The sequence below is a fragment of the Ostrea edulis genome, chromosome 2 (assembly GCF_947568905.1).
Source record: "Ostrea edulis chromosome 2, xbOstEdul1.1, whole genome shotgun sequence".
NCBI lineage: Eukaryota > Metazoa > Mollusca > Bivalvia > Ostreida > Ostreidae > Ostrea > Ostrea edulis.
The window spans coordinates 64,114,052-64,132,045 of NC_079165.1; the positions used below are offsets into that span (position 1 = coordinate 64,114,052).

The 17,994-nt window shown below is 37.2% G+C and overlaps 2 protein-coding genes across 2 annotated transcripts; one reads left to right on the plus strand and one right to left on the minus strand.

Annotated features, from left to right (window-relative positions):
• Positions 1–3,984: 3,984 nt before the first annotated feature.
• Positions 3,985–13,769, minus strand: LOC130052263 (transforming growth factor-beta-induced protein ig-h3-like). Its single transcript, XM_056156707.1, has 6 exons — positions 13,498–13,769; positions 12,958–13,178; positions 12,419–12,608; positions 10,461–10,559; positions 7,355–7,468; positions 3,985–4,138 (listed from the first exon to the last, which is right to left on the minus strand). The coding sequence occupies exons 1-6, from the start codon at positions 13,658–13,660 to the stop codon at positions 4,014–4,016; spliced, it is 912 nt and encodes a 303-aa protein (XP_056012682.1). The 5' UTR covers positions 13,661–13,769; the 3' UTR covers positions 3,985–4,013.
• Positions 13,770–14,908: 1,139 nt separating this feature from the next.
• LOC130052264 (periostin-like) lies at positions 14,909–17,594 on the plus strand. The gene is made up of 6 exons (XM_056156709.1): positions 14,909–15,124; positions 16,176–16,396; positions 16,494–16,692; positions 16,783–16,881; positions 17,050–17,163; positions 17,422–17,594. Exons 1-6 carry the CDS (start codon positions 14,917–14,919, stop codon positions 17,559–17,561), a joined length of 981 nt encoding a protein of 326 aa, XP_056012684.1. The 5' UTR covers positions 14,909–14,916; the 3' UTR covers positions 17,562–17,594.
• The last annotated feature ends 400 nt before the right edge of the window (positions 17,595–17,994 follow it).

The window sequence follows — 17,994 nt, forward strand, 5'->3', positions numbered from 1 at the left end:
CTTAACACTAAAACTTGTAAAATCATACTTTATAATTCAATAGGTAGAAATAAGTTTTGCCAAGAATCTTGACATTCAGACGTTGACAGAGGTGTTGTAGCGTAGCGTATTACGCCCTCTGGTGAGAGATTGTAAGAATATACGATAAAATTACGGTTACTTTTTTTACCATTTTGAATTTATTGGTTAATTTTGTTTAGTTTTATAACGGCCTTTTTCATTGCATACGGAATGTATTATTGTTGTTTATAATATGTTTGCTTTGAAAAAGAGAAAAAAGTCGAGGCTAAATGTGACGTCACAATGCACAGTTGACGTCGCCTTGCGTTTTATTTCCTGCGTTCAATGAATAGGCGGATCCTGTATAACTGTTCTCCCCATATAAACCCCTTGAATATTGAGATCTTACAGGGTTTTTAGCGCAAGGAAAATTTCATTAAAAATATATATTTTTAAATGAATCATAATCTACCGTACTTAACGGAATTATGATTACCACTTGGGACACTCCAATGACCATTACATGCTTCGCTCGGTCCAACGGTCACACCGTATACATATTACTCAATTGAATGCAATTATATCCCGAGTAAGAATACAAGTATTATTATCAGTATATATGCTTAGTTTGGGCATTTAGAAATATTTGAGTGAACAATTATAAAAGAATTACAGTAGTTTGAAATTTTTATCTTAATCGTAAGATGTTTTGTGAAAAGGACCATAGATACATAGTGCGGCTAATTTTCAAAAAGTTCCATGTTTTCGTCGGGTTGTTTCGTTGTGGTATGTTGAAACTTTGTACATTTTTAAAGTTCTAAATTGATAGAATATGTATGCACACAATATTCATGAAGAGTGAACTACTCAAAACATAACGATTCTACAAAGTACTAGCATTTGTTTGAAAAGGAGAAAAAGACACATCTAAAGCTATACTAAGTATCAGTATTCTCTTAACACTAAAGAAGAAACTCGCAGATTTGTCAAAATAAAATTCTCAGTGCGATATATTTCTAGAGTATTAATTTTTTTACATAATGATTGTACAAACTATATGCCATGTACAATAAAGAAAGAAGTCTTGTGTCATGAATATTCATAAAATCATTGCAAAAATTGCACGCGACGTGACGTCATAAGTTTGGGGTTGATACAAGATTCGACATGGAGATCGGTGACACTGACATTTTCAAGTTTCAAAATGATTTGGATGACATTATCTCGTATATGCAGATAGTATGAATGGGTTATTTTTTTTTTTTTAAAAAGCGCGGATGGGGGATTGGGCATAATAAGTACATGTACATACATGTATGTATGACGCAGACTTTAGCTACATATAACACGTGCTCTTTACAGTCGAGAATCATTACCTATGTATTACAGCAATCTCTCACCAGAGGGCGTATTACGCTGCGCTACAACACCTCTGTCAACGTCTGAATGTCAAGATTCTTGGCAAAACTTATTTCTACCTATTGCATTATAAAGTATGATTTTACAAGTTTTAGTGTTAAGCTTAAAATCTTACAGTAAGTTCACAAAAACAACGAATTCCATGATTATTCTAGTATTATTGGATGAATGAATATTTATATAAAACCTTTTAATTCGCTCAGGTGTCTCATATTTACCAGCTTCTGCGTTTATAAAATTCAGACAAGTGTTTGATTTGCTTAGATATTACAGTTTGATATGCTAAGTTAATTTTAGTACGTTTTTATATGATTTTTAGACGTTGACAGAGGTATTAGTGGAGCGTAGCGGGAACGATAACTCCGGGTAGAGATTGGTATTACAGATGTGCGAGTGGCGGATTGAGAGCCCCCCTCCCCTTTCGCCACATTTACAAGGCATTATTGCATGCCTTATATAGATGATAAGATTGAAAACATTCAAACCACGCACAGAACATATTGAAATCAGAAATAATGCGAGTAAGACTCTAGATTTGGCACCCAAAGTGGCTAAGTATTTTTTCTAATACCCCCCCCCCCCCGAAATCCTGGATCCGCCACTGTGTGTTAATTGAACACATCAATTATGCTTAATTTATTTATATGTTGCATTTCTTATGTTTTCATCATTGATTAATGTTACAAAATTGTTGTTTTCTAGCAATTTGCATAGTTTGAAAGTTATAGAAAGGTTTCGTGGAAGTTATTGTACAGATAAGCTCCGCCCCCTGGAAGTTATTTTACGTTGGATTTCTGCCAAAGGTTTGTAAAAAAGAATTCGGTATTTGATACAGTAAATACATCCAATAATAAAAGTCAAGAAACACAAAACTCGAATAACATTTCACTGTTAGCGCTTCGGCTTTAATGCCTCTTCAGAAAGTTATAAAAATATATAACTGTATATAATATATAACTGTATATAATATATAACTGTCTGAAGAGGCATTAAAGCCGAAAGCGCTAACAATGAAATGTTATTCGAGTTTTGTGTTTCTTGACTTTTATTATTGGATATATATATATATATATATATATATATATATATACACACATCTATATATGTGTGTGTGTGTGTGTGTAGATAGATAGATCAAAGAAAAAACCGCATAGTAGTAGTTTTTGACTGAATATATTCAAATAATCTCTCTTTTGAGTCGCCTGATTACTCCTTGTTACACCTAACAGATAGATATTCTGTATAATTTGAGGACAGAAAAAACGTGTCTCTCACTCTCGCTTGTTGTAAGTTCCCAAAGCACGTGATTCGGGCATCAGTAATCTATATAATGTTCGAGTTCTCGATTTTTTAAATGTATTAAACGCCTTTTGAGAAATGCTGTGTCTGAATGATGAACAATGCCGACTGGACGAAGATGTGTCACAATTTTGAGTTGCAAGAGGTTTTAATTTTTTGCACAAAGCACCTTATTTCGCCTTTGGACAGATATCAACAGCATGGTTCAACTGTATGACTTCATCATTATACCGTTAAAGTACCTTGTATTTGAACCAATGCTGTTCTGCCTGTATAGGATATTGCTACCCACATCATAACACTAACCCCTCCAAACCGGTCAGCCTCCTGGAAGGATGTTTTTGTGCAAAACGTTGATTTGGCGCCTATATACTCTGAATCTTTCATCAGGCATCTGCAGTAAAAATCGAGAGTCATCGCTGAACCAAACTCCGCCAGTGTTGCCGCGACTATATTCTGTGAGTCTGAGACCATTAACAGTTCAATATCACAAACTTTCAATATCTAGTGTGCCCAGGCATAGCATGCATCCAGTACCTATGTCCATCCATTTAAGTCAACCTCCATCACCCCTACTACCATATAGGGATTTGAAGATCGGCCAAAAAGCACATGGCGTGTTTTTCTTCTTTGTTATTTTGTTTTTGTTTTGGTCAAGAAATTTAGGCATTAGAGAAGTCATCTTTGGTACAGAAAGTGTTGTAAATAGATATAAAAAGTTTGGAAAGGGAACACCATATAAAAAGAGCGCCGAAAATTATATAATTTTCAAGATATGGAGCGGTAGGTGAGATCGTTCAATATGTTTCCAACGACGCCTTATTTAACCGTGGTACGGCGATCGTTTGTGCAAGGGAGATTATTCGTCGAGATAATACTGGATAGGTGTGAAGCTAAGTTTCGAAAGTAATTTCGTACGTAAATATAAAGAAAAATCACTGTCCGGGTAGGAATGTTGCTGAATTGGTGTGTGGAATTGGCGCAAATCTTGTTTATATTGCACTAAAACAACTCACAAGGTAACTCACAACCATACACAAACCGTAGTGTACTTTCAACCCCCCCCCCCTCTTTACCAATTAGCGTTTTTCCTGATGACTATGAATGGGATGGAACGGCCTACGATGCTACATGTGTTTGTGTTATATAATAAGTGATGAATAATATAATTACAATGAAATTATATTAATATATTTAGCATGCGATAATTCATCCTGTGACATAACATTTGTATGAAAACTCAGACGTTAGAATCAGAAAACAACAAAAGGATATAAAATTTAATAAATTAAATTTTACAGATTTTTTATTTGAGTACTGAGGGAAGATGGTACGAGTACGTAATCAAGTTTGTGGACGACGCCGTTGGTAGCGCTGATGTCGGCCTGATGCACGCGGTGTCCATCTACCAGTACACTTCCTGTAAAATGAATGTGGATATTTTAAAAGTTAAAACCGAGCATTTCGGAAGTATCACTACCTTTGGCAACAGCTGTATTGGTTTTCCCTTTTGAACCTGTAGTATATGAAAGAACCATTTCTATAGTTGTATGAAAGGGGAAGTCAATCCAAAAGATTTCTACATGATAAATGATAGGATTAATTATATGATAAAGATTTGTCATACTATTATGTTGATATACGGCCTAGATAAGCTTCAGTACTAATTTGGAAACGTTAAAAAATTAAAATCCCCACTATCTATAGAGGCTGCCATGATGTGGAACTCTTTTGTATTCAAGACCACAAAAATCAATAATTTTGACGTCACGCCGTCTGTTCCGGTTTTGATGAGATGCTAAGATCACCAAAGATGTGCATGTGGTAGATCTTACGAATAAATAGGCTGATGCCTTCCTGTCAAGCTGTTAATTACTCTAATGCGAAGGGGAGATGTGAAAAAAGTTTTTTTCTCGAAATTCCCAACCAAGTCATTTGAAGAAAAAAACTACGTAAACTGTGGATCCATCATTTGCGTAATGACAAGTTGAGATTCAAGACATGTTTACCGTCTGCCTGGTCTGCGACCCGACTGAACGTCTTCTTTTCTTAATTTCTTCTTGCGAAAGAACGGGCTCAAATCTATACGGCACCAAACTTAACTGTTCGTGACTTGTCATGTTTACAGTGCTACTGATGAAATAAACCGGAACAGACGGTGTGACGTCTTAAATTAAACACCAATGGCCGCTCTCTTAGAATATACAGGTCTGCTCCGAGAATCGGCGAAGGCAGAGATTATGGCAATGACAGCTATTCTTAACTTTTATTTTCTAGTGACCTTGGCCTTGGTTGTACGACCCCTAAGGAGGCCCATGGGTCACATGGCTCACCTGAGTCACCCTGACCTTGCCATTGTTAAGCTGTTTTGTTTTTAAAAGGTTCTTTTATCGATCTTTATTCCCATGAAAAAATTGACCCATATTGTGGCCCTGACCTAGCTTTAAAGGTTCACAACATAATTGAAAATCAATTCAAATAGCAAACAAATCCCTCAACACCAACATGATCTTGCTCATGGTATGATATGAAGACCTTATCATAAGAAATCTATATACAAAATATGTAAGCTCTATTTTAAATAGTTCAGAAGATATTAAATAGGTAAGATTTTTATTAAGATAGGAAGGTCACAATGTCAAGCTTCACAAAATAAAAAGGTCTTGCCATAAAGAAACTGTATACAAAATATGAAAGCTCTACCTTAAATAGTTCAGGAGATATTGAATAAGTCAGGTTTTTTTTTTAAAAAGTAGGTCAAACTCCAAGGTCAAAAGATCAAACATCATTGTGTACAAGATCTTGCCATAAAGAATCTATATACAAAATATGAAAGCCACACCTAAAATAGTTCCAAATATATTAAATAGGTTATGTTTTCTTAAAGTAAGTCAAACTCCGAGTTTTGAAGGTCACAGGGTCAAAAATCATGATATCAAATGAAAGGTCTTGTCATTAGAAATATATATACAAAATATGAAAGATCTACCTTAAATAGATCAGGAGATATTAAATAGGCAATATTTTTATTAAAAGTAAGTCAAACTTCCAGGTCTAGGTCACAAGGTCATACACCATTGCATCACATGAAAGGTCTTTTCTGGCCCAGTGATTCTTGGGAAGATGATTTTTAAAGATTTCCCCATTATATTTACATGTAAAACTTTGATCCCCTATTGTGGCGCCACCCTGCACCCGGGACCCATTATTTGAACAAACTTGAATCTGCTCTTTATCAGGAAGCTTCCATGTAAGTTTCAGCTTTCTGGCCCAGTGATTCTTAAGAAGAGTTTTAAATGACCCCACCCTATTTTTGCATTTTCATGATTATCTCCCCTTTGGATGGGACACGACCCTTCATTTGAACAAACTTGAATTCACTTGGTTTATATTGTTTAACGTTCCTCTCGAGAAACTGTTACCCATATGGAGACGTCACCATTGCCGGTGAAGGGCTGCAAAATTTAGGTCTATGCTCGGTGCTCATGGCCATTGAGCAGGGAGGGTTCTTTATCGTGCCACACCTGCTGTAACACGGGACCTCGGATTTTGCTGTCCCATCTGAAGGACCGCCCCATTTAGTCGCCTCTTGCGACAAGCAAGGGGTACTGAGGACCTCTAACCCGGATCCCCACGGGACGAAAGACTCATAATAGTCGAGCGTTTCGATAGGGACTAGTCATATTCAATGTAGTTTTTTGCTGACCTTGATATTGTCTAAATGACCTTGGACGGGGATCACGGCACATCCTCATGTATTTATGCTGGGAATACATGTATTACTAGTACATGTATGTTAAGGCAGGTAGGATTCAACGAGGGAGGGTGGGGGTGACTGGCTGTCCCACTTTGTTGACAACGATCAATTTCCTTTATTTTCATAAATGCAAATAGAGATATAATGAGTGATTCCACCTATTATTGATAGTAGTAGTGAATAAGAAGAATGTAAGATTATAGTTAGCGAAGTACCCCCCCCCCACCCCCCCCCCCCCCCCCCCCAAGTTCAGTGAATAAATTCGTGGCACCTTTATTTGAAACTCCGTTTACCTGTTCAAGATATAGGGCTCAAGGCGGGTGTGACCGGCCGACAAGGGATGCTTACTCCTCCTAGGAACCTGATCCCACCTCTGGTATATCTCCAGGGATCCTTGTTTGCCCAACTCTCTATTCTGTATTGCTTACAGAATTTATGAGATTGATCACTGTTCGTTATCTTCACCTTTCATGAATAACTCGCCCACTTCTCCCCTCTCCGGAGTTACAATTTTGTAGTTTGAACAAAACACCTTTTTATGCAAGTTATCACCTGCAGCCCCCCCCCCCCCCCCCCCCCCCCCCCCCCCCCCCCCCATGAAAAACGATGCTACGGTCCAGTATATGTTTTAAGAATCTACAGATTATTTCATAGTAATGAATCTTTAAAATATTAGGTGCACTATTTGCATTGCATGCAACATTTAAATACATAGAGTTTGGACAAAATCCAAAATCAAATTATATCTACGGAAATACAGAGGACCGGACAATATGGTGACATCAACATAATCCCCTCCCTTCGTTTTTGAGAGTAAACCAATGTTTCTACGTACTATCATACTTAAAATAGTACAAAAATGCCATTAACTACACTGACCGAAGAATGATTGATAAATCCTGACTCTGTCGGCCTCTTCTAAAGTATGGAAAGAACCACTGTGCATTCCTTTAGAGTACAGAGTACCGTGTAGAATGTGGTATTTTAGAACATCTGGAAAACAAAATGATGTACATTTTATAAAACTGTTTTTAAACATAAACATGTCCGTTATTTCTATACTATACCAGTTCGGACACCACGGCATACACTCATACATGTAAGTAACACCCAGTAATTTACTGGTATCAATACTTGTTTTCCTGACTATTGATATTCAACACTAGTGGAGCAGAGTTGTCTTCAGAGTTCACTTCTATGTTGTTACAGACCTATTTCGTTCTCTTGAGAGTTTCTACCTATGGCCTACTGATGACGTTTACTACTAGTAATTTGGTGACATGACCCAACTTGGGTAATGTTGCCTTCTCTTTATAGCTTTTTGACTGAATTGATCGATCAGATCGAACAACACTTACTAAAAAAGTCTGCAAGAAGATATCTGCTTCTTGACCCGCCCCAGATTGAGCGGTGTGATAACATTGGGGATGTTCTAATCATTTCCCCACACATTTCTGACTAAATCATGTCTGACTCAGTACCTCTGTTGTGATGCCTTCGTCACACCTTTAACCCATGACATGCAACTACGATGTAGAGAAAGTTGTGGGGGAAATGATTTCAAGAAGATTTGGTCATTTGGCCATTTTCGAGTAGTCTAGGCAGAATAATCCAGCAAAGCATGCCGGTTGTTTGTTTTTATTCAATAATATGTTAATAACCATCCACTGGTGTTTGAAACAATTTCTCAGGAAGCAAGCTAATCGAAATCCATTACACAGGCACGATATGTCGTCGATTTCTTTAGAAAGTAAAAATCAGTGCATGCAAAATGACGTTCAAGGAACATATTCAGTCGCTTCTCATTCAGATTTCACAAACGTGATTGCCAAGCATCAATTTGCAAGCATCACGGGATATGAGTCTATTTCACATTAGGCATTGACAGAAAGAAAAACCCTCATAGCTTAACGTACGACATGCCATGCATCGGTCAACATTTGCGACACGTCAACGATAGCTGATGACGCCTCTACATGTGTAAAAAAAATAAATAAATGGGACGCAAAACAAAATAAAACGTTCGGATTGCTCTGAAAGTACATTTGTAACAATATTGTTTTACTCGAAAACGGAACCGGAATTTTGTTGACTTGGCAATCAGCCATCATGGAGGAAAAAAAGTTGACATCATTGAGAGAAAAGTACAAAAGATACACATATGTCTCTTTAAACTCCTGAAATCACAAACTTCACATCCTCAAATACTATAGTTGTTTGCATGTTTAGCTGTTTTCCGCCGCACTCAACAATTTTTCAGTTATCTGGTGGCGCCCAGTTTGTATTGGTGGAAGAGAGAACCCAGACACAATGTACCTGGGAAGAGACCACCGACTTTCCGAAAGTAAACTGGGAAACTTTCTCACTTACCGGCGCGAGCGGGATTCGAACCCGCGCCGACCAGAGGTGAGAGGCCGTGTGATTTTGAGCGCGATGCTCTAACCACTCGGCCACGGGAATTATAGAACAATTGCTAAATCTATTAGCAGTAGACACGTTCATCGACTACAAGAATAAACAGTTAGGCTATTTGGAAATGTATTTCTAATATTGAAATCTACGACTAAAAAGTATCTGGGGAATTTATAACTTCATAAAATACTACGAATACACGGTGGAATAATTAAGAAATTTGAACAAGAGTACCGCAAATGCGCCCGTCGGAAAGTGAAAGGCATGGAGGCATATTGTGAATTCTGAATTGATACAACACACATTCTGAATAGAAAAGCCTTAAAGTAGGTCATGGTGCACCAATCCATCTGACATATGAACTGATTATGTATTTCGCTGAGAGTGATGTTGTGACAAAATGTCGGTGAAATATTTACCATTCTATGATGATAAAAAGTCCAGGATACCATTTGATCTACTGTTAGCCGTAAAGTAGGTCATGTGCACCAATTAAGTTGAAATGTTTAAAATGTGAACTCATTACGTATTTCTCTGAGAGGGAGGTTGTGACTAAATTTCAGAGCAATACATGTAACCATACAAAAAAAAAATCTGTAAAACTGTTTGACCTACTTCTGCCCATAAAATACTGTAGGTCATAGTGCACCAATCCAGCTGAAATGCTAAATGCACTTGTCTTCCTCCAAGAAGGAGCCTGAGACCAAATTTCAGCGCATTATCTGTATTCGTAATGAAAAAATCCCGGGAAACTGTTTGACCTATTTTTAGCCAAAAAGTAAGTCAAGGACGGACCAATCCAGCTGAAATGCAAACTGAACTTGTAATCCTCCTAGAGGAAACCTGTGACTAAATATCGGGGCATAATGTAAAAAAAGCCCAGAAAACTGACATATTTTAGCCCAAAAGTAGGACAAGGATGGACCAATACAGTTGAAATGCAAACTGAACTTGTAATCCTCCAAGAGGAAACCTGTGACTAAATTTCAAGGCAATATCTGTATCCATAATGAAAAAAATCCCGGAAAATTGTTTGACCTATTTTTAGCCCTAAAGTAGGTCAAGGATAGGCCAATCCAGCTGAAAAGCAAACTGAACTTGTATTCCTCCAAGAGGAAACCTGTGACTAAATTTTAGGGCAATATCTGTACCAATAATGAAAAAAGCCAGGAATACTGTTTGACCTACTTTTAGTTCTAATGTAGGTCACGGACGGACGGACCAATCCTGCTAAAAAGCAAACCGAACTTGTATTCCTCTGAAAGGAAGCTTATGTGTAAATTTCAGGGCAATATCTGTATCTGTATGAAGAAAGTCCGGAAAACTGTTTGACCTACTTATAGCCCTAAAGTAGGTCATGGTTGGACTAATCCAGCTGAAATGCAAACTCACTTTTACAATTTTTGAGGGAGAAATTATTACCAAATTTCAAAGTTGTACATGCATCCGTTAAGGAAAAAAGTTCGGAAAACATGACACCTTACGGACGGACAGGCAGCCAGACGTATGGGCAGCGCCATAACGTCTAATGACGGGCGTATAAAAATGCATGTATTAAAAGCACAAAGATTACCTCCTAAAAGTGCAGGGTTCTGTAGAAGTTTGTTTACAGTGTCGTTGCCAAGTCTATTGAAAGCAGCATCAGTTGGTGCCAACAGAGTGATTGGTCCATCTACAAAAAAATTAACATAAATATAAACATAAACAAACATAAACAATGCAATACTCTGAGAGTATTGCATGGCAATACATAGTCCCCTATTTTTCTACGTCCAAGGGCCATAACTTAATGGAAAATCAACGGACCAAAATAAAATTTGAACTTGATCTGTAACTTGTTATGACAAAGCAACGTACCAAATATCAAATGAATATCTGCAAGCACAACCAAAAAAAGTCCAGAAAACTGATAATTCATGCTATTTTTCTTAGTCCAAGGGCTATAACTAAGTGAAAAATCAACGGACCGAGACGAAATTCAAACTTGATCTGTAACTTGTTTTGACAAATAATGTACCTAATATCAAATGAATATCTGCAGGCACAACCAAAAAAAGTCTGGAAAACTGATAATTCATGCTATTTTTGTAAGTCAAGGGCCATAACTAAGTGAAAAATCGACGGACCGAGACGAAATTCGAACTTGATCTGTAACTTGTTATGGCAAAGCGACATACCAAATATAAAATAAATATCTGCAAGAACAAAGGTGCGGAAAACTGGACTGACGGATAGAGGGAATGCAAACCTAAAGTCCCCTAGACTTCGTCGGTAGGGGACTAAAAATCAACGGACCGAGGCGATATTCAAACGTGATCTGTAACTTGTTATGACAAAGCAATGTACCAAATATCAAATGAATATCTGCAAGCACAACCAAACAAGTTTGGAAAACTGATAATTCATGCTATTTTTCTAAGTCCAAGGGCCATAACTAAGTGAAAAATCAACGGACCAAGACGAAGTTCGAACTTGATCTGTAACTTGTTATGGCAAAGCGACATACCAAATATAAAATAAATATCTGCAAGAACAGAGAAAAAAGTCATTTCAGGGGGAGACATATTGATTTTGTACTTTCTGTCTGTCTGTCTACCACAAAATCTTGTGAACGCTTCTCCTCCTATATGGCTTATCGGATAGGCTTGAAACTTTGTACAATGCTTCATTGCCATATTGGTGGGACAGGATCCAATTATTTTCCTAAATGTTATAGTGGATCTACATTGTAAGAGGGGTGTAGGATATAAAATAGCTTGTGAACACTTATCCTCCTATATCACTTATCTGATAGACTTGAAACTTTGTACAATGCTTCATTGTCATTTGTAGATGTACATATTGGTGGGACGGGAAGATCCAATTATTTTCCTAAATGTTATAGTGGATCTACATTGTAAGAGGGGTGTAGGATATAAAATAGCTTGTGAACACTTATCCTCCTATATCACTTATCTGATAGACTTGAAACTTTGTACAATGCTTCATTGTCATTTGTAGATGTACATATTGGTGGGACGGGAAGATCCAATTATTTTCCTAAAAGCGCTTGTGATCGCTTCTCCTATATCGTTTATCCGATAGACTTGATATTTTATACAATACTTCAATGCCATTTGCACATGTGCATTTTGTAGGGGCAGGGGATTCAATTGCTATCCTTAAAGTAATAGTGGATCTCATATGCAAACGTCACCATTGCCGGTGAAGGTCTACAAAATTTAGGCCTATGCTCGGCGCTTACGACATTTGAGCAAAAAGGGATCTTTACCGTGCCACACATGCTGTGACATGGGGCTTCGCTTTTTGCTGTCTCGTCTGATGGACCGCCCCATTTAGTCGCCTCTTATGACAAGCAAAGGGTTCTGGGGACCTATTCTATCCCGGATCCCAACGAGCCTTTGTTGCCATATCTTACTTTATTTAGTTAGTAGATAGTGCTGGTTTAAAATATCTAAAATATGTGGATGATTAATGTTTATTTTGCTTATTGACTGCAGACAAGACAGGGAATGAAGAATGTAAGGTTACCAGTGAGGGCAGTAACTAGTCCAGCTGCCTTGGCAGCAGCGATGAGAGTGTTGAAGGAGCCATCTTGAGAAAGGACCTCCACAATATTTCCAACAGGTGGCATTAAAACCTTTTCGATACGATGGATAACCCCATTGGACGCCATCTTGTCGGGATAGGTAATACGTGCTCCCTCGACGGTGAGTGCGTGCTACAATAATATTTATGAAAGGTGAAGATGACGAACAGTGATCAATCTCATAACTCCTATAAGCAATACAAAATAGAGACTTGGGCAAACACGGACCCCTGGATATACCAGTGGTGGGATCAGGTGCCTAGGATGAGTAAGCATCCCTTGTCGACCGGTCACATCCGCCGTGAGCCCTATACTTTGATCTTGTAAACGGAGTTATCCATAGTCAAAATACATTTCCTTAATTAACTTATTTGTATAATAGACGATGCGTTCAGTGGACAATGCGTCGTAGACTTTAAAACTCGGAATGAAGAGAACTGTAACAAAGATTAGCTAAGCAATATTTGTTTTAGACACCTACTCGTGCTGCATAGTAATAGTTGACACGTAGCTTGTCTCCCTTAAGACTGTCCAACATTAACTCGTTCACATATAGGTCGGGATTAACTTTGTACTGTCCGCTGACTACGTGGTATTTCAAAATATCCGCCAGCTTGTCAGTGTCCGCTTTCAAATTATTGAGGGTATCATTGCCAAGCAAATTGAAGGCGTGATTGTCTGGGGCAAAGATGGTGAAAGGACCTGAAAAAGTAAACTATATTTTAATAAATACGATGGTTAGAGATTTCCGTTGTTTTCTACTTAACGAATATTGTGAAGGCACAATTTATGAACGTCAATTACCAGATTGATAAGTATTGAAAACAAATCAAACGGGATTTCTCACCACAGATATATAAATTACAAGGAACACGTGGTGGTAAAATGAAAATGCGACAATAAAACATTCAGTGATATGAATTGTATAACAGCTTCTGCTGTTCTATTGATTTAGAAAGCCCATTTATGAAAGCCAAACTATGAAATATGATGGTATAATCACACGAAAACGCCTTCTAACCTCCCTGGGAGAGAGCCTCGGTCAGACCGGCTGCGTCAATAAGGTCCACCAGGATACTCTGTAGTGAACTGGTCTTCAGGGTGTCCACGAGGTTGCCCAGGGCGGTGGGAGAGCCCTGCCCAAGGGCCAGACCTAGAAGAGGGAAAATGAAGAGGTAGTTCATCACACTAACAATGTGCTGACGTTTGGACAGAAACAGATCGAAAGTAATGGGAAAGGAAAGATTAAGCCCACGTGTTGGATTGGCTGATAAGGACCACGATATCCACGAACAGAAGTCCTGAACAGTTACATATTTTACTCCCTTCTTGTCCTCCTTCTTCACGATTTCAAACGTGGAGATATCGATTCTTTGGATCTCCATTCGTCAGTCAGCTTGTTTGTCCGTGACTCCGCCACAAACACTTTAATATGGCCCGTAACTTTGAATCGAGCTATACATTTCTTCTGTCTACACATTTCAATTGATACCAACTTGAAATGATACCCTCAAGCCTCACAGGGGGCATCTTTGAAACTGTTTGTTTACTTGATTATGGTTTGATTTTCTATATTATAATTATGTCTGTAAAGCATTCTACAATATATATAGCAATATCATTGATCGATTATTGTTTACACCGTTCTGGCAATATTTCAGCCATTTTACGGCGGTATAGCAATATGTATTTGATTGTAAGTACTATTAAGTAAAATATGCGTTAACGGTAGTTGAAATGATTTTTTTTTCTGTTCTGGTACATCTTATGCAGTGTCGATTTATCAGTTGGCAATAAATAAAACAAATAAATAAAACATTCTAATTACCACACATATGTTTTAATATACAGATTTATTACGGTTCACCGTTTGCTTTTATTTCGCCTCCACAAAAAGATTTGCCAAAATGAAATCATTCAGTTGTTTTCATCGAGCGATGTCTCCCATATATTTTCTCGATAGGTCTTCCAAGCCACATACTATAGATCACTTATTTCGCCTGACCATATTTTTACGTGGATACAATGATGTATTTTTCACGCGACAACTTTCGCGAATCATTATTTAATGTCCTCTATATATAAGACCTCAATTTTCGCGAATTGCTAGTCTCGCGATATTACGCGTAAATGTTCTCGGGAATGAAATGCGATTTGCAGTATGTGGTTTTCTTAAGTGTTAATAATATTCTTTCACGTCTTTACTGCCTTGTTTATATTTATGTTTATTTATTCTATGTAAAAACGTTAAACCTATGAACTGTATGGTTCTTGGTAATAAACAATACAATACAATACTGCATTGTATTTGTATAGCTATATAGTGTTTGAATTAGAGTAATTACTTTAAAAACAGTTATGGTGCTTTTACTCAAATGTTCTCAACTGCGCCCTTAGAGGTCAAGTTATAGATCTTCGAAAACCTTACGCGTTATCAGTCATGACAGATAAGACAGCCCAGGATAATAAAGTGCCACTAAGAGTACAACCAAGAGCCATGAAGCTGTTCATCGTGTTGTCGGTTTGCCTCGCTGTTTCCACAGCATACCCCAACCTTGTGGACCTTGCCAACGCAAATAATGCTACAACGCTGGTGGGCCTCCTCAACAGTGCCGGGTTAGCCGATATTCTTAAAGACCCAAGTCAAGGTATTTGAAATTGGTGGTAAAGGAAAACGTTGACAACTTATTTTAAAATGTACAGCCGCTACGTTTGGTGATCATTATACTTCTAACATTCTTATTCGAATACTATCACATTGATCCACATTTTCTGATATTTTAATTCCAAAGACATTTCTCGATAAAACGTGAAGCAGAAAAGAAATCTCTCTTTTTTTTTTTATACCTTCCAATCCTTCATATTACAATGTATCAATATTATATTCACAACAGATGCCGTCTCCATATGAGTGAACGATTCTCTAGAGGAACTTTAAACAATATAAAATCAATATTCACAGCAGTATTTAGTAGTAAAATTTGTTTTAAGTGTAATATAGCTATTTATCTTCTCAAATAGATTGAAGAATCAATTGCAAATTCTTAGCACATCCTCTCGTGTACACGTATACGTGTACATACATTTGACCTAAGGACATGGTTCATTTATGTAATTTTTACCTGGTAAATGAAAGTATGCCAATGCAGCTATAAAACTATAGATTTCTAATCAGGTATATGTTTTAAAAATGGACAAGAAGGGTGTATCTTGAACAGCATGTTTTCCCTATTTTTTCAAAAACCTCCAGTGTCTCGTTTGTGCAGAACTATCCCGATTTGTGTAGCGCAATTTCACATTCCCTGCCTTGACCACCAGTTTAATTTCATTTAGATATATTAAATCCCTTCTCGCGTTCTTCGAGGTAGAAGGTTTTGAATTATCTACGAATCGGAAGGTGTAAAGTCTAATACTAGTAGTTAAGTTGTCTTCAAGACAGTTTTTAACACATCGTAATCCAATTGTGTCATGTGGACAAGATGTGTTTAAAGGGAATAATTCTGCATATGCTGAATTTCTAAATTAATTCATTTATTCAAGAATTATTAGATATTAGGACAGGAATTCATCTACGTGTAACCTTTTAAATGCATGCGCTTTTGTTGAATCAACTTTTCCTACGAGTGTATAAGTTTATTATAGTTTTCACACCTTTATAGAATGGTAAAATGAAATGCTATGTGTATTGGTGAATTTTAGGACCGTTCACACTGCTTGCTCCATCTGATGCAGCTTTTGCCAAAGTTCCATCAGCAGATTTACAGGCTTTGAAAGCAGACAATGCACAACTTCAGGAAGTATTGAAATACCATGTGATGAAAGGCGAGGTCTTCGAATGGGATCTTGTAAACCATGAAGTCATTCCAAGTTTGAATGGACATTCCATTCGTGTCTACGTGCGATCATCTTCAAATGCTCAAGTAAGCCGTTAGTATTAAGGATATTTTATGTATTCATTATGATTGAATTTCTATTCATGAAAATACGGTTTGCGTTAATTATTGTATGGTTTTATAGTCAACTTACTTCAATCAAGCAAAAGTTGTGATTTCGGAGTTACAAGCCTCAAATGGTGTGCTCTACCTTATTGATGAAGTACTTAACATGCCAGAGGGAACCATTGACGATATCATCATGAACCCAGACTATTCCATCAACAACTTTATGGATTTCATTAAGGAGGCTAAACTCACTAACATATTCAACAGAACTACTGGTGAGAGAGGAAAACAAAGAGACAAAAAGACTGACTTCACATACGTAAATGAGCTCATGTTTTAGAAACTGACACATTCTTTTTCCTCAGGTAACAGATATACAATGTTTGTTCCTACCAACCAAGCTCTTGCTTCTATGGACCAAGGATTCTTGACTCAAATTAAGAACAGTTATATAAATGCACGACGTAAGTTAATTCCTAGATGACTGATGTCTTCTACACGAACAAATATAATCCGTATTGCAGCGTATAGTGTACAATTTGAATAAGCAACTAAAAGTAAGTGTTCATTTGGACATATTTGAATTCAAAACCACACAGCTTGTGTAAAGCACTGTTGTCTTGCTTTTCCAGACTTGGTCGACTACCATGTCCATCCTGGAACCTCACACGCAACAAGTATTCTAGGATTTTCTGGTCGTTTGTCCACAATGTACAGAGGACACTATATCAATCTTTCACAAGATGGTTAGTATAAACAGTTGATGTATAGACAAAATATTTAGTCGTGAGTATATTCTCGAGAGAAGTTTTCTCATTAGTGCAACAGCGAATTATGGAGAATTTCTCTAAAACCAATCATCTTATACCCCTTTTCTAGAACAACATGATGTTTGAGTACATGTTATCATTCAAATAATTTAGACTTAAAAGTAAACGATGCTTGTCAGTGGTAAAAGTATCGAGCTTCAATTCAAATAACATTTACTCTTCATTTACTTCCAGCCAACAACAACACAGTACTGAATAATGTAGCCAAAATAATACAGGCTGACATTGAAGCCGAGGATGGAGTGGTCCACATCATATCTCACGTACTTATTCCCTCTACTCTGTCTTCTGGTCTAGGCGGTGTTGTCGGATAAATTAATCATTCAAGAAATATATTGGAAAATGTCCACAATAGTCCTGAGTTATTATTTAGATAACATTGCTAGGTTTGTCGGTCGATATAAAATCAAAAGTAATACTTTATTATGTGAGCACAAAGCGCGACTAGAGACTTATAGATATATGATTTTAGCGACAAACTGAAGTTTTGTGATATTACTTGATCGAACAATCGTTTAATTCAGTAAGCGATATTAATTGAAATCAAACGATTTGTTTGAAGTGACACCACATCCTCAATCGAATAAATGGTATTACTTTAATGATACGCATATAAACTTCCTCTTTTTAAAGACACATGTAACACATATCTAATCAGTGTTTTCACTAGATGACTGAACAATATCTGTTCATCACATGAAAATGTAAAGATAACCAACAATGATCAATCCCATAACTTCCATAAAG